General features: G+C 44.5%; 2 protein-coding genes and 1 long non-coding RNA gene across 10 annotated transcripts in view; 1 reads left to right on the forward strand and 2 right to left on the reverse strand.

Moving 5' to 3' along the window:
• Positions 1-7,900: 7,900 nt before the first annotated feature.
• ING1 (inhibitor of growth family member 1) lies at positions 7,901-14,244 on the reverse strand. 7 transcript variants are annotated; one of them, XM_036300418.1, is made up of 4 exons: positions 14,001-14,016; positions 11,435-11,541; positions 10,813-11,027; positions 7,901-8,857 (listed from the first exon to the last, which is right to left on the reverse strand). In XM_036300418.1, exons 3-4 carry the CDS (start codon positions 10,952-10,954, stop codon positions 8,154-8,156), a joined length of 846 nt encoding a protein of 281 aa, XP_036156311.1. In that variant the 5' UTR covers positions 10,955-11,027; positions 11,435-11,541; positions 14,001-14,016; the 3' UTR covers positions 7,901-8,153. The 7 variants fall into 7 exon arrangements, with proteins under 7 accessions (XP_036156311.1, XP_036156313.1, XP_036156310.1 ...); XM_036300420.1 differs by lacking the exon at positions 14,001-14,016 and adding an exon at positions 11,759-13,007 and having other exon boundaries at positions 11,442-11,541; XM_036300417.1 differs by lacking the exon at positions 14,001-14,016 and adding an exon at positions 11,759-13,006.
• Positions 14,245-14,886: 642 nt separating this feature from the next.
• Positions 14,887-19,211, forward strand: part of CARS2 (cysteinyl-tRNA synthetase 2, mitochondrial) — a 39,215-nt gene continuing 34,890 nt past the window's right edge. Inside the window, exons 1-2 of one of the 2 annotated variants that reach the window (XM_036300407.1) lie at positions 14,887-15,099; positions 15,986-16,054. The gene's annotated coding sequence lies outside the window, so the exon portion shown is untranslated. The remainder of the gene's footprint in view (positions 15,100-15,985; positions 16,055-19,211) is intronic. The other variant, XM_036300409.1, reaches the window with a different exon arrangement.
• LOC118651354 lies at positions 16,874-19,147 on the reverse strand. The gene is made up of 2 exons (XR_004966208.1): positions 18,856-19,147; positions 16,874-17,010 (listed from the first exon to the last, which is right to left on the reverse strand). It is a non-coding gene; the product is annotated as an uncharacterized LOC118651354 (long non-coding RNA).

The following is a 19,211-nucleotide window of genomic DNA, read 5'->3' on the forward strand; positions in this document are numbered from 1 at the left end:
TGAGTTTTTTTCTGGTATGATCTCCTATGCTGTATTTAGTTATCATATATTTTTCAAAAATTAGTTTGCTCTGCAAGCTCAGTGGCAGGATTATAGCTTTATCTAAGATTTGTACCACCCCAGTATGTCCTGTCAGAACTTAATAAATGATAATACTATACTTACTTTACATTGAACTTTCAGATCATTTTTTAAATAGAGTACTATGAATAAACCCTACAAACTGCTTCATGATTGCCCTCGTACATTCTATTCTCCTCCTTTCCTCTGGCAGCTCAATCCAGTTTTCATTTTTGTTAACCTGCTTCAGTCCAGAAATAAGGTTTCAAAATTTGCAAAGTGAAATCCCCTTTTTCATCCTCATGTATTAGTACCTTCAATTAACTGCTATTTTATGGGTAGATCTTTCTGTATTTCACTATTAGTCAACTTTCAATTTTGCATGTTTATGGAGATCAATGATGCAAAGAATAAAAAAATTTTTTAAATCATGTATACTGACCATGGAATAATTAAAATCGTCACCACCACCTACTTTTTACTCACTTTACATCCCAACTGGTGGGGAAAGAATGAGGCCAGATCTAATCTGGTTGCCATGGTGGCAGTATAACTATCCATTTAAAACATGACATCTATCAGGGCAAGGATTTTAAAAACAGAAAGACTTACTCTAAACATAGCACCTGACTGTCCAAAACAGACTTGCAGTAACTCAGCGTCTAGCATGCTATCTGCCCCCTTGGCCACAGTTGATGCCAAGTGGGTCTGTTTCCCCCTGGGCCAAACTATTTCTCAAGTCACATCTGTGCTACAGAGAGAAAGCCATGCTGCCTGTCCTCGTAGCTGCTCTGATTCTGGACTTTCATCTTTTCCATCTGTCCTTAAGGCATAATCAGTTAATTACTGTTACTTGCAACCAGAATTGATGCTTAGATGTCGGCCCGTGCACCGAAGGGTTGCAGGTTCAAATCCAGTCCACAGCAGGTACTTGGGTTGCAGGTTCGATGCCTGGCCATGCAGGAGGCAACCAATGGATGTGTCTTTCTCACATTGAAGTTTCTCTCTTTTTTTCTCTCTCTCCCCCCTCCCCCGTTCTCTCCCTTCCACTCTCTCTAAAAAAAGCAAGGGAAAATATATCCTCGGGTGAGGAGTAACAACAAAAAATTGATGCTTAGATATAATGATAGAGGAAACAAATATTTATCAAGCAATTTCTCATGCAAAGTAAACAAACTTGAGAGACAGCAAACTATTCCTAAGCATCACTGTAAATGAATAAATGGTTAATAAACCCTATGAACAATTATTTACAATTGGTTTTATAAAGTTTTATAACAGAATATATTGAATTAGTGGATGATCAAAATCTAACCAAATTATCAAGTATTAACCATTTAAAAATATTGCACTTCTAGAAAAAAAAAAGAAGTGTAATACTTTGATGCTGCAAATAAAAGCTCTACTTCTTTACTTCTGTGTTCTACAAAGGTCATTTACAGAAAAGCAGCTGCAGGCTTACTCCTCAGGCAGGATGAAAGAGGAAGTGACCACTTTCTTCTAAGGCCAGACTTGACTCTAGCTGTAAGGAACCTCAATTTCATTTTGCAGAAGATACCTGCTAACTAGACTCATCAATTGACTAAAAATATTACTCAAACCATTATTTGCGTGGTGTTTAACATTAATACAGTACTGTCACACATTAGCTAGGTTGGTTCTCCTTGAAATACTCATTATCACTGGCCTTATTTGACCTGAGGACACAGGCTGAGGCGTGACTTCCCCCAGGTTAGACTGGGGTAAACTAGTCTCGATTCAAGCCTTCTGACTTCAAATCTCATGGTAATTCTAGCACAGCACCCTGCTCCTGGTAGACTGCTTAAAACCTTCTGGGTATAAATACAATCCTAGAAGTTGCTACAGGGCAAGACAAGAAGCCTGCTATGCCAGTGCACGGGTTCCCTGGAGGAAAGGCAGGTGCACATGCTGTGCTGGGGAGCACAGGCCTTTCGGTCAAGTAAGAAGTCCAGCAATGAGGCTGACTGCCCTGGGCTCCTATTTCAGCGTTGCTCTACAAGTTTATCTTCAGATTTTGTCATAAATTGAGAGTAATTCCCTACCACACAGGGCAGTGAGAACAGAGACAAGATCGCTGTGAACATTTAGCTTGCTCCTGGCATCCATTAATAGGGGGTAACAGTGCCAGGTTCTGACCACTGGGCGGGCCTTTCGGTGTATGATGGTGGTGAGAGAACAGTTTGCAGCCAAGTATGGGATGGGTGACCTGGTGTGAATCAGGCCCCCTCACCTGGGTCTTAGCATCCTCACCAGAAACACTAACATCTTCATGGTGGGGCTGTTTTAAAGAGTTTACATAAAGTCTCCAAAGAACCTAGCACAGTACTAGCACCCAGCAGACAATTAATGGTGGCTGTCATTTCTATATGTCAGCGATGCTGAGAAACTTCAAGAGGAGTTGCCTAAACAAAAGCATTTTAATAGGAAAACTCTGGTTTAACAAAGCATTGAATGGTCCAAATCATGATTTAAACTGTTACTGTTTGCTGTGACTTCTTTTTAAAGTAGGGATTTTAAACGAGAAGGTATCAACCCCATCTTTATGAACAAAATCAGGTAATACAAAGTTCTGCCTGGCTGGTGTGGCTCAATGGTGGAGCATCAACCCATGAACAAGAGGGGAGAAGGGATGTCCCAGTTAGATTACTGGTCAGGGCGCATTGATGTTTCTAGCTCTCCCTCTCCCATCCTCTCTTCGAAATCAATAAAAACATATTTTAAAAAATACAAAGTTCTGAGGCAAGGGAAGTGACCTAATCTTCTTCTTTATTCCAGTTAAAACTATGTATTTGTTGTCATCCTTTTTGGGGGGGAGGGGACACAGCACACTGGTTTGTGAGGAAAGCAACCGAATAGTTAAAATATTTAAAACAAAGACCCTCATAAAAACCTCAAGAGACTATCTTGATTCACCTTTTTCCAGTTATCTTTCTGAGCCCTCCATACATGTAGCCTGAGAGGGTGATGAGAACATAAGTGTCCCAAGCAGTAATTAACTAGCAATTTCTCCAGATTAAACAAACCCAAAAGTCTACCTCCCAAACTGCCTAAAACCACCTGGACCCCAAAATGAAAGAGGAATGGCCCTGGCTGGGATGTCATAGTGCAGCGGTTCTCAACCTGTGGGTCGCGACCATCGGAAAACACATATAGCATATCAGATATTTATTTATTTATTTATTTTTAAATATATTTTGTTGATTTTTTACAGAGAGGAAGGAAGAGGGATGGAGAGTTAGAAACATCGATGAGAGAGAAACATCGATCAGCTGCCTCCTGCACACTCCCTACTGGGGATGTGCCTGCAACCAAGGTACATGCCCTTGACAGGAAATCGAACCCGGGACCCTTCAGTCCGCAGGCCGACACTCTATCCACTGAGCCAAACCAGCCAGGGCAGCATATCAGATATTTACATTACGATTCATAACAGTAGCAAAATTACAGTTATGAAGTAGCAACGAAAATAATTTTATGGTTGCAGGTCACCACAACATGAGGAACTGTGTTAAAGGGTTGAGAACCACTGTGAGCATCAGCCCACGCACCAAAGGGTCACAGGTTCGGGTCCTGGCCTCTGTCAGGGTGTGTGCAGGAAGCAACTGATTGATGTGTTTCTTTCACATCAATGTTTCTCTCTTTCTCTCCATCTTCCCTCCCTCCCTCCCTCCCTCCCTCCTCCCTCCCTCCCTCCCTCCCTCCCTCCCTCCTCCCCTCCCTCCCTCCCTCCCTCCCTCCCTCCTTCCCTCCCTCCCTAAAAATCAATGGAAAAAAATCGTGTCAGGATTAACAAACAACAAAAATATTAAAGAGGACTGGATTACAAACTAAAACCTAGAGGAAGACAATTTTTTCTAAAATCTTGTTCTATACATGCCAGTGAATACGATTCATAAATTACTTCTAGAAAAGCTAGATCTGCAAAAGCAGTCTTTAAAAGTGCATAGCCAAAAAATTAATGAAAAGTTAACATATTTTGCCTAATGAAAGGGTTTAATATCTTGATACATTTTACCCAGAACACTGTATGAATGACACAAAAGGTTATTTCAAGTACTCAGTCTTTCTAAAATACGTATATAGTAATAATAAAGTGGCTTTTACTTTGGTAAATGCTTTATTACTTCAGAACTTGTAACCACTGATAGTCGAGGGTACCAACACACCACCACAATGCCTGAGTCACTGGAAGATATATCTCTGTGGGTGGCCATGGGTCCTGTCACTGTAGTCAGTATTCTTTCTCAGGACCTGGAGTACAGCCCTCTCTGTGCCCCCTGCCCCAGGAATGCCAGCCATGACTACTCAATGCACACTAGTTAAATGAATGAACCAAATTTCCTTAGTTCAGTTTTAAATGAAGTATTCCATTCTAATGGAAACATTTTAGAACCTATCTGAACTGTAATAATTTGGTTATCTATACATATAAAAAGCCTAAGCAACCGGCCAACTGGCAGGTAGCTATGTCGCGTACTGACCACCAGGGGGCAGACGCTCAATGCCAAGAGCAGAAACCACCCGCATGGAAACATGGAACAGACTGATGAATCTCAGAGGGAAGTGGGGAGGGGGAGTGGCGAGGGTGGAAAGAGAATAACCAAAGATCTTATATGCATATTAGAGGCCTGGTGCATGGATTTGTGCACTGGTGGGGTCCCTCAGCCTGGCCTGCAGGTATTAGGCTGAAACTGGCTCTCTGAGATCCCGAGGGGTCCCGGATTGTGAGAGGACACAGGCCAGGCTGTGGGACCCCACCAGTGCACGAATCCATGTACAGGGTCTCTAGTTAAATATAAGAAACTGGTGGTTGCCAAAGGCAGGGGTGGGAGTGGGTAAAATGGGTGAAGGTCACAAGGTAAGTACATGCTTCCAGTTATAAAATCAGTCATGGAGGTGTAATGTATAGCATGGTGGCTATAGTTAATAATGCTTTGTTGCATATTTGAAAGTGTATGAGAGCAAATTTTTAAAGTCCTTATCACAAGATTTAAAAAAATTTTTGTTGCTCAGCCAGTGTGGCTCAGTGACTGAATGCCAACCTATGAACCAGGAGATCATGGCTCAATTTCAAGTAGGGGGCATGCAGGAGGCAGCTGATTGATAATTCTCTCCCTTCCTCTCTGAAATCAATAAAAATGTATTTTTTTTAAAAAAATTGTTAACTATATATAATGACAAATGTTAACTAGACTTGTGATCATTTCAAAACACATACAATATCAAATCATCATGTTGTACACCTGGAAATAATGCTGTCAATTACACTTCAATTAAAAAGTTTTAATAAAAAATAAGCAAGTGTTCTACAATAGCTTTTCACTAATCTATTTTCAAAAAAATTCAATCCCATTTTTAGCACTGCCCCAGAGTTACCTGGATCTTTCTATTTATTGTATTTAATCAATATCTAAAGCCTAAATCTTGCCCTGGCTAGGTAGCTCAATTGGTTATAGTCCTGATAATCCAAGGTTGTGGGGTTTGATCTCCAGTCAGGGCACACACACGAGTCAACCAATTAATGCTTAAATGAGTGGAGCAACAAATCAATGTTTCTTTCTCTCTTTCTTTCTAAAATCAATAAATTTAAAAATTAAAGTCTAAATCTTGATGTACTAAGTACTTACCTGTGGTTTTTTTAAAAATAATTATTGTTGAAAGTATTACATATGTCCCCTTTCTTCCCCTATTTCTGTGATTTTTAAACTTTTCCTTCCAAGGGAATTAAAAGTGATTTAAGACTGCCAAATCCAATCCCTGCCTCTATAATGTTCCATATTTTTCAAAGAAAAAAAAAATGCCTCTCCATTTGTCCTTATTGAAACATTAAAGGCAGAAAAAAATATCCAGCATTTGATTAACATCATCCAAGTGTCATTCACTTACCTTCATTTATTTCTCAGAACCATGCTATGTGAAATAGGTCTTTTGAAAGTGAAAAACCATGGGTCAATAGTTAGGCAAAAGTATTGAAGATCAAACCCCTAAGGGACAAAGATGCATTCAAATACAGCAAGGTTTGGCCTCTCTGTGCTTATCTCTAATACAACTGTTCACACGAAAACTAAATAAATATAAAGAAATCTGGTATTAGCAACTATGTTCTATTCAATCTTCACTCCCATAACTTAATTTTCATTATTAGCTTTAATTAATTAAAACAGAAATAAAAAATTAGTAGTTTTATGTAAGCAAAGATTCTTTTAAACTACTTTTATTATCACTGAATTATTATCAAGTACTTTAAAATTATTTCATATAGTGTATTTTTTGTTTATTGTTTGTCTAAATAAATCTTACCAAATTTTAGCACTCAAGATTTTTAAATGTTTTGGAGTTTTGCTGGAAAGTAAATGCCTATTTGTAGGCACTAATATGCAAAAAGTTCATTTTCATGTATGATCATGTACAATCTGCATTGCTCTAACAAACAGCCCCTTACAATGGCAATTCACTGTAAGAACACTTTAAGTTTGACACAAAGTTCTCAATAGTTTATCAAATAATAAAAAAACAACTTGTTTTACTTACAACAAATGCCACATATATTCTTAGATGCTGCAGTGGTTACTCAAAGCTTCCTTGTGGCAGCTTCATAGAGGATGTAGAACAACTATGGAGAGACACTAATTCTCTGCAATATATGGGTAAAGTGACTCATGTCTCACTTAGATATAGAAATCCCATTGACCCTTTCAATAAACGGGCAGATAAGGACACAGATTATCATGCAAAAAGTTAGTCTAAACCAAGTCAGCAAACTCAGGGCCAGAAAATAAAAGTATTTTCTGCTTTGTGGTCATATGACCTTTCTGTCACAGCCACTCAACTCTGCCATTGTACAAAAACAGCCACAGACAATGTGTAAGTGAATGAGCATGGCTGTGTGCCAATAAAACTTTATTTATGGACACTAAAATTTGAATTTCATATAATTTTCATGTGTCACAAAATAGAATTCTTTTGATTTTTTTTTAACCATTTAACAATGTAAAGATCATTCTTGGCTCACAGACATACAAAAACGGGTGGAGGGCTGGATTTGGCCTGTGGGCAATACTTTTCCAACTCCTGGTCTTGATATATACTCTTTTGACATTTATTTGCCAGCAATTATGTAACTTCTACTTCATTAATAAGTGAGAACAATAATACAAAATTTTGCTTAAGGCTTTGTCTAAACTGCTGGTGTACCAATTTTTAAGATAAAAATTTAAAAATCACTTATGTCAAAATTAAATATACTGCTAGAGGAACTAGCTAAATTTCATTTATTTCTTGATGTCACTTCTATACAGCTCTCATGCACATAGCAGGGAACACACCTTCATTTCACAATGGCATCTGGCTGCACTTCTGATTATAATACAGCAAGTGCAAGTTCACTTGGAAATGTACATTTATATACCCTATATAAATTAAATACGCTACACTAGGATGTGTAATAGCAAAAGCATGATTTTGAAATTCCATGACTAGACCACTTCTACTTGGCTTAATAAAAAATGTACCCAATCATTTAAATCTGGCCATTTGGGGTAACATGACAGAATATAAAATGTTTGTCATGTAAAATGACAATTTACCTTTTGATAAAATAATCTTTAAACTTGAAACCTTTTTATTGAATTGTTATATGGATATATATTATGATAGCAAGAAGATTTAGCAACTTGGCTAATTTTTTAAAAATTTGTTCCTGAAGTAACATTATTCTTGTTAAAATAAAACAGTAGCTAAATGAATCTTTTCTTTTTACATTTAATGTGTTAGGTTGCTTCCAAATCAACTTCCCAGCCAAAAAAAAGAAACAACAGTCTGAGACTCACTTGAGTGTTTAATTCAAACCTATATTTGTAAGCTTCTAAAATGTTGATCCACAGACCACTTTCGTTACACGTGTACCAATGAAAACAAAAGGCAGAGAATCACTGCCATCCCTACAAAAGGAATGGCTCCTTTTCTAACATTCTTTAAAAATATACATTGTACAGTCTTTGCGCCTCACCAAAGGTGGCAATGTAATAAATACACTGGCTTAGTTCTCCTCCCTGTTCAGCAAGGTCCACCAACTACCTGTTATAAGCCCTCTCCTTTTTGGATTTCTCCAGGGCTTTGTCCATTGTTTTCTCGTTCTCCCCCCGACACTTGGGACAGTACCACTTGCCCTTTGGTTTATGATTCAGTCCTACACAGGAGAAGTGGAACCACTCGATGGGGCACTCGTCATTGTCACAGCCGATCATTTCTCCATAGGAGACCTGATTGCACAGACAGTACGTGGGCTCGTTCGGGTCGATGGGAAGGTCTGCAGGGGATGCTTCCCTCTCTGCTTTGGCCTTGGAGCGTTTCTTCTTCTTGGACGCCTTTGCTTTCTTCTCCTTAGGCGTTCCTGAGGTGATGTCATCATGATCGTGATTATTGGCTGCATTCTCCCGATTTTCATTATTGCGCTGTCTCCGAGACCTCTTGTTATTGGGCTTTTCTGCCTGTGTGATTGTCTCGTTCTTGGACTTATCCTGGCCGGCTTTGCCACTGTGGCCAGTGGTGTCGTTGACCTCTTGGTGTGCCTCAAAGAGTTCCACGTGACTGTCCACCTGCCTGGTCCTGTTCTCCACCAGCTCCACCATCTGACTCACAATCTGGATCTTCTCGTCGCCCAGCTCCTGGCTGCGGATCAGGGCTCTCTGAATGCAGTGCAACGCTCTCCTCTTCTGGTTGCTGTCCGTCTCCCGCTTAAACTTCTCGTAATACTCATCTAGCTCCTTCAGGATTTCTGCAAAGGAAAAAGTAAGCATTACACCCACACTATAACATTATCAAGCTTTTTATTTAATTCTCTAGTCTACGAAAATGTAATTGCAAAGCACAGAAATAATCAATGCAAGGCTTCTTAGTATGAAAAATCTTATAACTTGTATACCCTCTCAGCAGATCTTTTCTTTTTCCTGTTGAAAAAAATCCCTGGAACTAAATACAAATGTCAACACAGTTCTCATTTAGCATAGTGCCAAAGTTCTCCAAGGGATTCTGTGTGTGTGCAGAAGCGTAAGTAACAAATACTCCTGGGATGGGCAATTAGGGGGAAAGTTCACATTTAGATGAAGCGCTGGGGTCCAAATTTTTATTTTCAATAAAATTTGTGACTATGTTCTATATTTCCATTGTTTTTATTCAAATATTTTCTAATAATTAAAGGCCTTTATTCCTTTTATTTTATGTACTAATGTCCACAATACCCTATGAGATTACAGCATGTATATAATATTACTTATGCCCTTGCTGGTGTTCAGTAGTTAAGAGTGTCGGCCAAAATACTGAAAGGTCTTGGGTTCAATTCCTGGTCAAGGGCATGTACCTGGGTGGCAGGTTCCATCCCTGGCCCAGGTTGGGGCTCAGGCCAGAGGCAACCAATCAATGTGTCTCTCTCATATCAATATTTCTATCTCTCTCTCCTACTCCCTCCCCCCTTCCACACTCTCTAAAAAGCAACAGAAAAATATCCCCAGGTGAGGATTTATATAATAAATAAAAATAAATGTTACTTATAATCCAGAGCTTCAATTTATCAGTCGCATCACTTTCATCCTAGCATGTATTACTGAAAACAAGAAAGGTTTGACAATCTGGCCTTGCTGATTTTGCTTTTGCATTTACTGCTTAAATAATAATACGTTTATAGCTACAGATTGTAAAACATAACTAAAATAAATTAAAAATAAATGTAAATCTTCTCAGACAGGTAGGAAGACAGTATAAGTGAATTTAAAATGTAACTAGGCAATTTCTCAAGAAATAAAAGCTGTTAAAAAATCTGACTGAAATAAGGAAAATAAACATTCTTGCCAAAAGCCTAAATACACAGGTAGAAATTTCCAGTTATTTCCCCAAATAGTACAGTTAGATAGTATCAGACTTTTCTCCTGAAAACCTTTTTCAGGCTCTCAAAACCAGGGAATCCTACTCTCCATTATGAAGTGTGTATGTGGAGATGTGGGGAGAAAATGTGTAAAATGTGGCTATCGCCCAGGTTTAATTTCCAAATAGTTATAAGGGATAAATCTAAAATTAGGGTAAACATATGAACTTAGGCAAACACTGAAGTTTACCTAAACTGTAAGTATTATTTTCCAGGCTATATTCTTAAACAAAATATCACTGAAGATATTTTAGAGAAACAATGTAGACCAGTGGCTCTCAACCTTCCTAATGCCGGGACCCTTTAATACAGTTCCTCATGTTGTGGTGACCCCCAATTTCATTGTTACAAATTGAACATAATTAAGGCATAGTAATTAATCACAAAAACAACATGTAATTATATATGTTTTCCGATGGTCTTAGGTGCCCCCTGTGAAAGGGTTGTTCGAAGACAGTCTCTCACCAGGAAGGAGGAATGCCACAGCCTTACAGTCTCTTATAGTAATTAATTCTGAAAATAAATAGCTATGCCCCACTTAATCCAAGTTCTATTTCATCTTAAAATGAGTTTCTGCCATTTATTTTTAAACAAACTGCACATTACAAAACTATCATTTGGCTTAATAAGTAGCCAAATTTCTAGAGACAGTTTTAACATTTCATAGAAAAGAGGACAATTCTACCATATGGTTAATTTAAAATTTTAATAAATACAGCTTCTTTTATATCACAAGCAAGCTTACATTCATGTGAAGCCTCTCTTGTAGGAAAGAAACAAACATCACAACATTAGCAATAAGTAATTGTTACCTTCATAATGGTATGTATTTCTTGGATGCCCCAAGCAAAGTACTCTATTAACAAAGCCGTGCAAGTACACATGTCTGTCAGGAGGAACACCAGCGCTAACCAGGGAGGCATCTGGCCAGGAAACCCGTTTCTTCAGCCCCATCAGCGCAAACGGCTGCTGACCCCTCTCATCTAGAAATGCTCCACAGCAACATTACTGTGGGAAAGCAATGGCACTACGAAAGAAATGTTAAGGTTTAAATAAGAATTCAGCAAAATTTAATCTGACCTTTCCAATGATCAGAAATGTATTTTAATTTTTACATAAGGTTTGCACTTAAGTTCTTTATGAAGCTGACTTCCCATGGTGGGTGGTTGGGCGGGATTTAAAAAATAAAGCTTGAAAAATAATTCAAAAATAATTTTGAATCCAATAATTCAAGAATAACCTCAAAGGCCATTTAAAATTGGCAGATTATAATCCATCCTTATGAATTAATCTCCAACTGATGCACACTAAGCAAAAGACTGTTAAGCAACTTTGACTTGCAACACAGGTCTTTATTAATTTTTTAGAACTATGCTGCATTTATAGTAAGTGCCAACCCAATGTGTTCTATTATCATGACGGGTTAGGCTTTACAGCTCACTCAACAGCGCTGGCTTCAGAGGTGCCGGGTGGGGTGGGATTCATTCTCTCCGGAGTCAAATAAGGGCCGCAGCATGTATTCACTGAACAGCGACAGGTTTCTTCATAGGAGTAAAGAAGGAAGTATCTTTAAGGGGTACGACGTGGATGTCAGGACATTTTTAGAAGATGCTTTTTTTTTCGTCATCTAGGAAAGTGCTAATTGACAGTGCCAGTGACCACGAATTCTGCAAAGGCCGCCAAACACAAATACCCCGGTTCTTCAATCACTGCACTACCCGAGCCATCCCGGGCACCGACAGCTCCCGGGTCACTCACGTTTCCCCCGTTCCTCGCGGCCGCTGGCCTGTCCGGCGGGTCCCTGGGGCCGGGGTGGGAGGCATATGCTTCGTCCTCGGTGGAGCCAGGAACACAGCTGACAAGCCTTGCCCCCGGCACCGGGGCGCCGCCATTGCTCCGCGGCCGGAAGTTGCCTGGCTCCGATCCCCCTAGGGTCAGGGCGGGGCCATCACCAGGCCAATGGGGAGGCGTCCAGCGGGCGACGCACCCCGCCCCGGGAACCACCGCCTATGGGGGGTCATCGGGCCGCAGGCGGAGGCCAGACGGGGAGCAAATCACGGAGCAGAACTGGGGAACACGGCCCACCCCGCAGCGCTGATAGCCAATCCAAGGCCGGAAGCCGGGCGACCCGAAGACATTCAAATCAATTCAACCTCCTCCCTCCTCCCAGCCCCTCCACGAAAGAGAAAAAAGAAGGCCGCGGAAACACGGATCGGTGCCAGTCACAGCGCAAGGCCCGCCCCCATCCTGCCCGGCGACCAATGGCTCAGGAGCGGACTGATAAGGACATTCCATGGGGACGCCACAGCCAATCAAAAGAATGTTGAAGCGGGACGTTCCCAATATGCTAATAGGCCTCTTATAAATGTCGCTGCGAAACCGAGTTTCTGGTAGAGCGCGCAGGGGCGCCTCGCGGAGAGGAGACTTCTGCGCGTTTCGCGGCTGCCGAAGGCTCCCCACCTCCCCCCACTCTTCCGTTTCCCTGCTGCGCAGCCTTGTAAACAGGAGTAAACTCCGAGTGACGACCTACGTTCCAAACAGAGCCCCCCATGCCATGCCTGACCTGGCAGGAAAGTTTCCCCAACAGCCAACAATTCCCAGCGGACATGAGCCCTCCGCTTCTCCCCGGCGCTCTGGGCGGCCGCGGCTGCAGACGACGACCCACAGGTCCTCTCCCGTGCCAGGTTCCTCTCCAAGCCCCTGGTCTAAGCGCACGCCCCCCGAGCACAGCACAGATGGTCGACCTGCCTCATCCTCCCCTCCCTTCCCGGCTGTACGCACGGAAGAAAGCCCTGGCCCTCCGCTAACTACACCCGGCCGTGTCGTCCCTCACTCGGTGTCCAGCGCCGCGGGAGAGTCGGGGGGGACTGGGTGGGGGCGACCGGGGCCACACCGCGCATAGTACCGACCCTAGACTTTATATAACAGATTCGGGACCGGGTGGAGGCGGCTCCGGAGATGGTGAGCAGGGCCAGGGACCCCTCGTCCGCAGCGCCCTCCCAGCAGCCCTGCGCGTAGCCCCATCCCTGCGCCCCTCGGCCCCAGCGAACGCGGCACATCCCTCCTCCTGCGCCGTAGCCTGCGCCCCTGAGCCCCCTCCCCCGCAGCACCCCGCCTCGTCACTTCACTACAAAGAGCGCTTTGCTCGCGCAGCCTGGCATTGAGACCTCTCATTTCTCCTTCCTCCTCCGTGTCCCGGCTTTGCGCACAAGGACCTTGGAGAATCAAAGACGCTCCAGACCTTTTGTTCCTGCCGGGGCAGAGCCGCCGCCAGGGGCCCAGGGCTCCCCGGGAAGGGAACAGGACGACCCGCGGCCCCGCGGCGAGCCACGACCCGCGGGGATGGAGCGGCCGCCCCCGCCCATCCATCCCGCCGTACCTTGGTATTTCGCGTCGATCTCCCGCATCAGCGATACGTTTCTCTGCAGGTCGAAAGGCAGAGACTCGATGGAGTCCAGGTAGTCCTCCACATAGTTCACCAGGTGGATCTGCTCCCCGTTGGCAGGGCTCAACATGGTTCACCGAGATCCCCGGCGACTCGGCGCGGCTTTCCGCTTCCTCCAGCCCCCGCCCCCTCGGAGCCCAGCCCTGCAAAATGCAAACCTCCCGCCCGCCGGCGTCCCCCCTCCTGCCGGCCCCGCGCCGCTACATCTGCGAGCCGCGCCGCCTGGGCCCGGGGACCCGGCGCGGGCGGGCCGGGCCAGCGCTCCGCGGCCTCGGGCGCGGGGCGGGCGCGGGCGGGCGTGCGGGCGCGCACCCCGGCGCAGGGGCCGGGGCCGGGCCGAGCGAGCGCGGGAAGGGGAGCGCGCTGCCCGCCGCGCCGCACTTGTCCAACGTGGAAAACCCAAATACCAGTTTCAAACACTTGGGAAACATTCGGCCCCCCGCACAGCGCATGCGCTCCGTCACCCCCCGCTGCCCCCTCCCCGCGGGCCCCGCCCCCGCCGCATTCACGCCCCTCACCGGCCCTGCCTCGCGGGGGTGTGGCTTTGTCTGTCACCTTTGCCGGGGCGGGGGTCGCGGGGGCAAGAGGCGGCAGAGGAGGCGCAAACTTTACTATGAGTTTCGTACGTGGAGGCAGAGCCTGTTCGGCACCGCTGCATGCCTGCCGGGTGACGTGGGGTGGCAGCCAGACCCGCCCAAGACCCAGACGGAACCGGTCCAGCCGCAGGACCGCCGCCTCGAGATCATCGCACGCCTAGGCAGTCTCCGGCTTCTCCCACTCAGCCCCTCAATCTCTAGTGCCCACCGCGCAGCAGGGGTATATATACGTCTCGGAACAGACTGACAACTCCGTGAGCCAGTCCACTGCCGCCTTTATGTCAGTGGCCCAATCAACATGAAGAGAAGGCGGGATGAGGTCGGAGAGCTCCTCCAAGGCTCTTTACTACACAGTACAGTACTAGAAACCCGCGTCCTGCGGAGGGGTGGAGACTGGGCGGCCCGAGCGGGGCGGAAGTGGTGGCTCATGCGCACTTGGATGGCCAGGGCGGCCGCTGGCCCGCGCGGGACACCTACCCTTTCATGGCCGGACCACCACTCCCAGCAATCTCGGCGGCTCCCGCGCCTGCGCGGTCCTCACCGCGCTCCCTTTGTGTCACCGGCCAGAGCCCAGCACTGAGCGGTCTGGAGACAAAGGGGCCCGCGAGGGGAACTGCTTCCGGCCGGGCCGTCGCAGAGGGCGGGTGACCTCGACCCCTTGCAGCCTGAGCTCTGCAATCTGCTCTCAAACTCCGCTCCTTCACTTCGGGAAAGACACCTAGACCTAAGCCGGACAGGCGTCTCCGGGGTCCTGGGGTCTCTTTCTGTGCTGTCTCGGCCTCCCCTCCCCAGTGGCTCCTCTCCGCACCCCAAACTCCCAGATTTGGGGCTTTTTAAAAAGCCGAGGCACAGACTATCCCGTTGCCTGGACAACGGGCCGGCGCACAGGCCCGCCCCTTACGTCAGAGATTCCGCCTGGTAGGCGTGGCCACCCCGCCTTTGTCCGCCGGTCCCGGCCTGCGCCGCAGCGCGTCCTTCCTGGCCGCGGCCGCCCGACGCGGTGGCCCCCTCTTCCCGCCCGTCCTCCTCTGCAGTCCGCGCGCCCCGTCTTCCCCAAGGTGCGCGGTTGTCTGGTCGTCGTCTCTGTAAATTAGCCTCAGCCTCGTGACGTCTCTGCCGACGCCGGGCCAGGGCAGGGCTCCGCGTTTCCTCCCATTTATTAATTCAGAAGGTTTCACCCATTACTCCGGGGCTGCCCTGTTGCCATATGTGTTGGGCGCACCGTGTAGACATAAAATAATTACATTGCAGGTCTATCGGACGCAGCTCTAGGATTGAGATTCGGGGTGTTCGTGACCCAACAATGTGGCAATCAAGGCCTTTGGGAGTTTACTTAAAATTCCTACATGCAATCCAGGAATATTTCGGGCCAATCCAATTGTTGTGAAGTTGGATTGGGTATTATCCGCAGTGGTGCTCTTTCCAGCGACCCGAAGGGCATCTTGTGATATGATACCAGTACAACAAATGAGGCTAAATGGAGCTGTTCTGTCATTCGAAATGGATTGTTTACATTGGAACGTTTGTTACTACGGCGACAAACGACGGATAATATTTACACTTTGAAGTAAATGGGTTTGTTCTTCACTCTTATTTACATTCCCTCATCCAAGCCCCACATCTGGAGGACGTTCACTTTGATATTTGGGGAAATGACTGTTATTTTACTTAAAGATTCACACGTTTTCCAGTCTTGGCCCAGTTAAAAGCACATCACAAGGAAAGTTTCATTTCATACAACAAAATTTATTGATCTGCACAAGGACTAATATTATGACATTATGTGGAAATGGATGTTTTGCATGGAATAAAGAGAGTACAAAGTTGAATAAGAACAACTATAAATTTTCCTCTAAGCGTGCAAGCAGTTTTATTGTCTTATTTTTATTTTGTTGTCCTCACAGAGGATATTTTCCCATTGCTTTTTTTTTCTTCCTCTTTTAGAGGGAGTGGGAGAGGGAAAGATCCATGTGAGAGAAACAACGATTGGTTACCTCGGAACCTGCAAACAAGGTATGGGTGCCCTTGACCAGAATCGAACCCGGGACCCTTTAGTCCTCAGGTCGAGGCTCTATCCACTGAGCCAAACCAGCTAGGGCCATGCAAGCAGTTTTAAAGTACAACAGCAAGAGAGAGAGATAGGTTCTCTCTCTTGCATTCATTGGCTCTTGACCGAGTAGTGTTTATATGAACTTAAGGTTAGAAATCATTTATTCCTTCTAACGACAATCAAGCTGGAATTTGGACATGGTTATCTTTTCTAAAAGTCAGGATACTATCTGAATAATGATTGCTCTCATATTTCATGGACTTTACAGACAAAACAAAAACATCTTACTCATTCAATAAGAAATATTTAATGAGTATGCCTACCATGTTCTATCTAGCTACTGTTCTATGCCCTGGGGATACAGTAGCAAATAAGGAGCCTACATTCCATAAGACATGTAATTTACCCCTTTGGGTAAGAAGTCAGAAAATATTTATTAGCTTTATAAAATTATAAAAAGATATTCCTTTAGATTTACAGTGGTTCTCAACCTTCTGGCCCTTTAAATACAGTTCCTCATGTTGTGACCCAACCATAAAATTATTTTCGCTGCTACTTAACTGTAATGTTGCTACTGTTATGAATCGTAATGTAAATATCTGTGATGCAGGATGGTCTTAGGCGACCCCTGTGAAAGGGTCGTTCGACCACCAAAGGGGTTGCGACCCACAGGTTGAGAACCGCTGCTTTAGAAAACAGTGAATGACTTCACTGTTTTCTTAACAAGGTTAGAAGACCAATAGCTAAAATAATGAACTGTGATCATGCATTTGCAATACATATACCACTAAGGAAAAGTGTTTAATTTTGAAGATACATTGAAGAATCTTGGTTGTTTCAGTTGCTCTTTGGAGTGTAGATAGAGAGTAAATATATTTTTCTAAAATGGTATTTCTAGTTTAACTGAAGATGCTCATACCTAAGGGAGTAAAAGATAAGAGATAAATATATAATTACGTTTTGAGCTGCTTAAAAAATAAATCAACACATTCATTTCAAACTTGAAATGCCCATTATCTTTTCTACTTTGGATTTACAAGATTTTGCCTTGCAAGAAAATGTAATACTGAGAACTACATTTTTTTGTTGTCATTTAAGGACTAAGAAATGGCATTCATGATATTTTGGAATGATTTCTTTTAATACACTTCCTTGTTCTGACCTAGATTAGGGAGGGGGTCATTTCAAATGAACAAGATTCTCCTTTTTGGTATATAATCTTCCCAGTCACTTTTACTTTACCTTAATATTCAACCTGCAAAAGAAGTCATATTTTTAACAATCGTTAAATAATGAATTATGCTTGTAATTGTTTTGCTTCCCCCCAAAATTAAAGGTAGAATTGCTGCAAGTCAAAGGCTGAACCCATTGCATGACCAGTTTTCTTAAGACAGAAGATACATTGTTAATTTAAAAGTCATGATTTCTATGACCAGTTCAAACACTGCAGCTATCCAGATTGTGTGCAGGATTTGGTCTGCAATGTTATTAAATCTGTTTTCAAAACCTCCAGTTTTTCCCTTGAATTCTGTGTTCTCACAGATTGCAATCAAGCCTTTTGTTCATTTTCTTATTTTACTGGCACACCTAATAATTGGATTAGAGCTTCCTCTATCAGGTATTTTTTTTTTTTAAATGCACCTGGCATGTTTCATACTTTTTTTTTTTTTTTTTTTTTAAAGTTACTGATTTCAGAGAGGAAGGGAGAGAGAGAAACATTAATGATGACAAAGAATTATTGATCAGTGGCTTTCAGCATGCTCCACACTGGGGAACAAGTCCGCAATCCGGGCCCTGACCGGGAATCGAACCGTGACCTCCTGGTTCATAGGTCGATGCTCAACCATTGAGCCGTGCAGGCCGGGCTCTACCAGGTATTTTACCACCCAAATTTCTTCCCAGATGCACAACGGATTTCATCAGATTAATTCAGCAATCCTTTTCTGAATTTAGTGCTGGTACAGTTCAAGATTCAAAAGACTTTACAATCTAAAAAGTACTCAGGGAGAGAAATATGCACATTGTACTAGAAACAAGAGTCATTACAAAATAACACCGAGGTAAGGATGCAGGCAGTGAGGAGAGGACAATACTCCAGGAGAACTCTGAGTAGTCAGGGAGCATCGCTTAGCTTTGACGTGGTGGTCTCCTAATTCACAACAACAGGTTCTAACATTTTAGTGTTATGCATAGAGCATAATTTACATTAGGGTACAGTTCAGCTTGAAACAGTTAGACTCCAGGGATCTAAAAAAAATTTTTATTTTAATGCTTTAGGAACATACTGATTTGTCTTTCAATAGAATTAACAAAACAACCGCCCCCAAAGAACTGAGAAGTCTCCGTGCTCTTCTTTAAGGACCGCAAGAGCAAAGATTTCTGTGTGTTTATTTTTGTAACACTGTTTTGCAAGATATTAACAGGGGCACGTTTGTCGAGATAATTTGAAAGTAACTTCAAGTGAATCCGCCTTTAAAAAGTCCCACTGAAACCGTAATTCAGAATGTTTTTGTTCTTGAGAGACTAGATGATTTTTTAACCTTAAAATGAATCCCAAGCAGACGTTTCCTACCACGTGTACTGGTACTTGGTGAATGGGTGCTTTCCTAGCTTTGGTCTTTCACCCGGAGACTGAGACAGGCAGGGTGTGTTGGGGATGCAAACATGCTCCGGGTGAGCGCGTCTATCGAGGGGCAAACCTGTGTCCACGTTGGGGTGCAAACGTGCTTCGCGAACACGCGAGAACCGGCGGCTGGTCCCGTACCGTGAACTCCGGCTCCCAGAGCCTTCCCGCGCCCGGGTTCATACCACGTCCGCGATCTGCTCAGATAAGGGGGCGTCCCTCCCCGGGGCGGGAGAGAACACCCCTCCCCGCGGCCCGGGCACCGACGCCGTCCCCCCGGCGCCCCTCCCCTCCCCCAGCGCTCCGGCGGGCGCCGACTGGCCAGGCGGAGGCGGAGCCGCCGCTTCCCGGCGGCTAACCCGGGGTGGGGGGAGCCGGACCCAGTCCTTTCCGGGATGGGCGCGGCGGTGCCTGGTCCTCTTCCGGGGTGGGCGGGAGCTGGGCGGGCCCATTCCGGGGTGGAGGTGGCCGCGTCCGTCCCCTTTCGGGGAGGGCGG

Source organism: Myotis myotis, unplaced genomic scaffold, assembly GCF_014108235.1.
Source record: "Myotis myotis isolate mMyoMyo1 unplaced genomic scaffold, mMyoMyo1.p scaffold_m19_p_3, whole genome shotgun sequence".
In the NCBI taxonomy this organism is placed as follows: Eukaryota; Metazoa; Chordata; class Mammalia; order Chiroptera; family Vespertilionidae; genus Myotis; species Myotis myotis.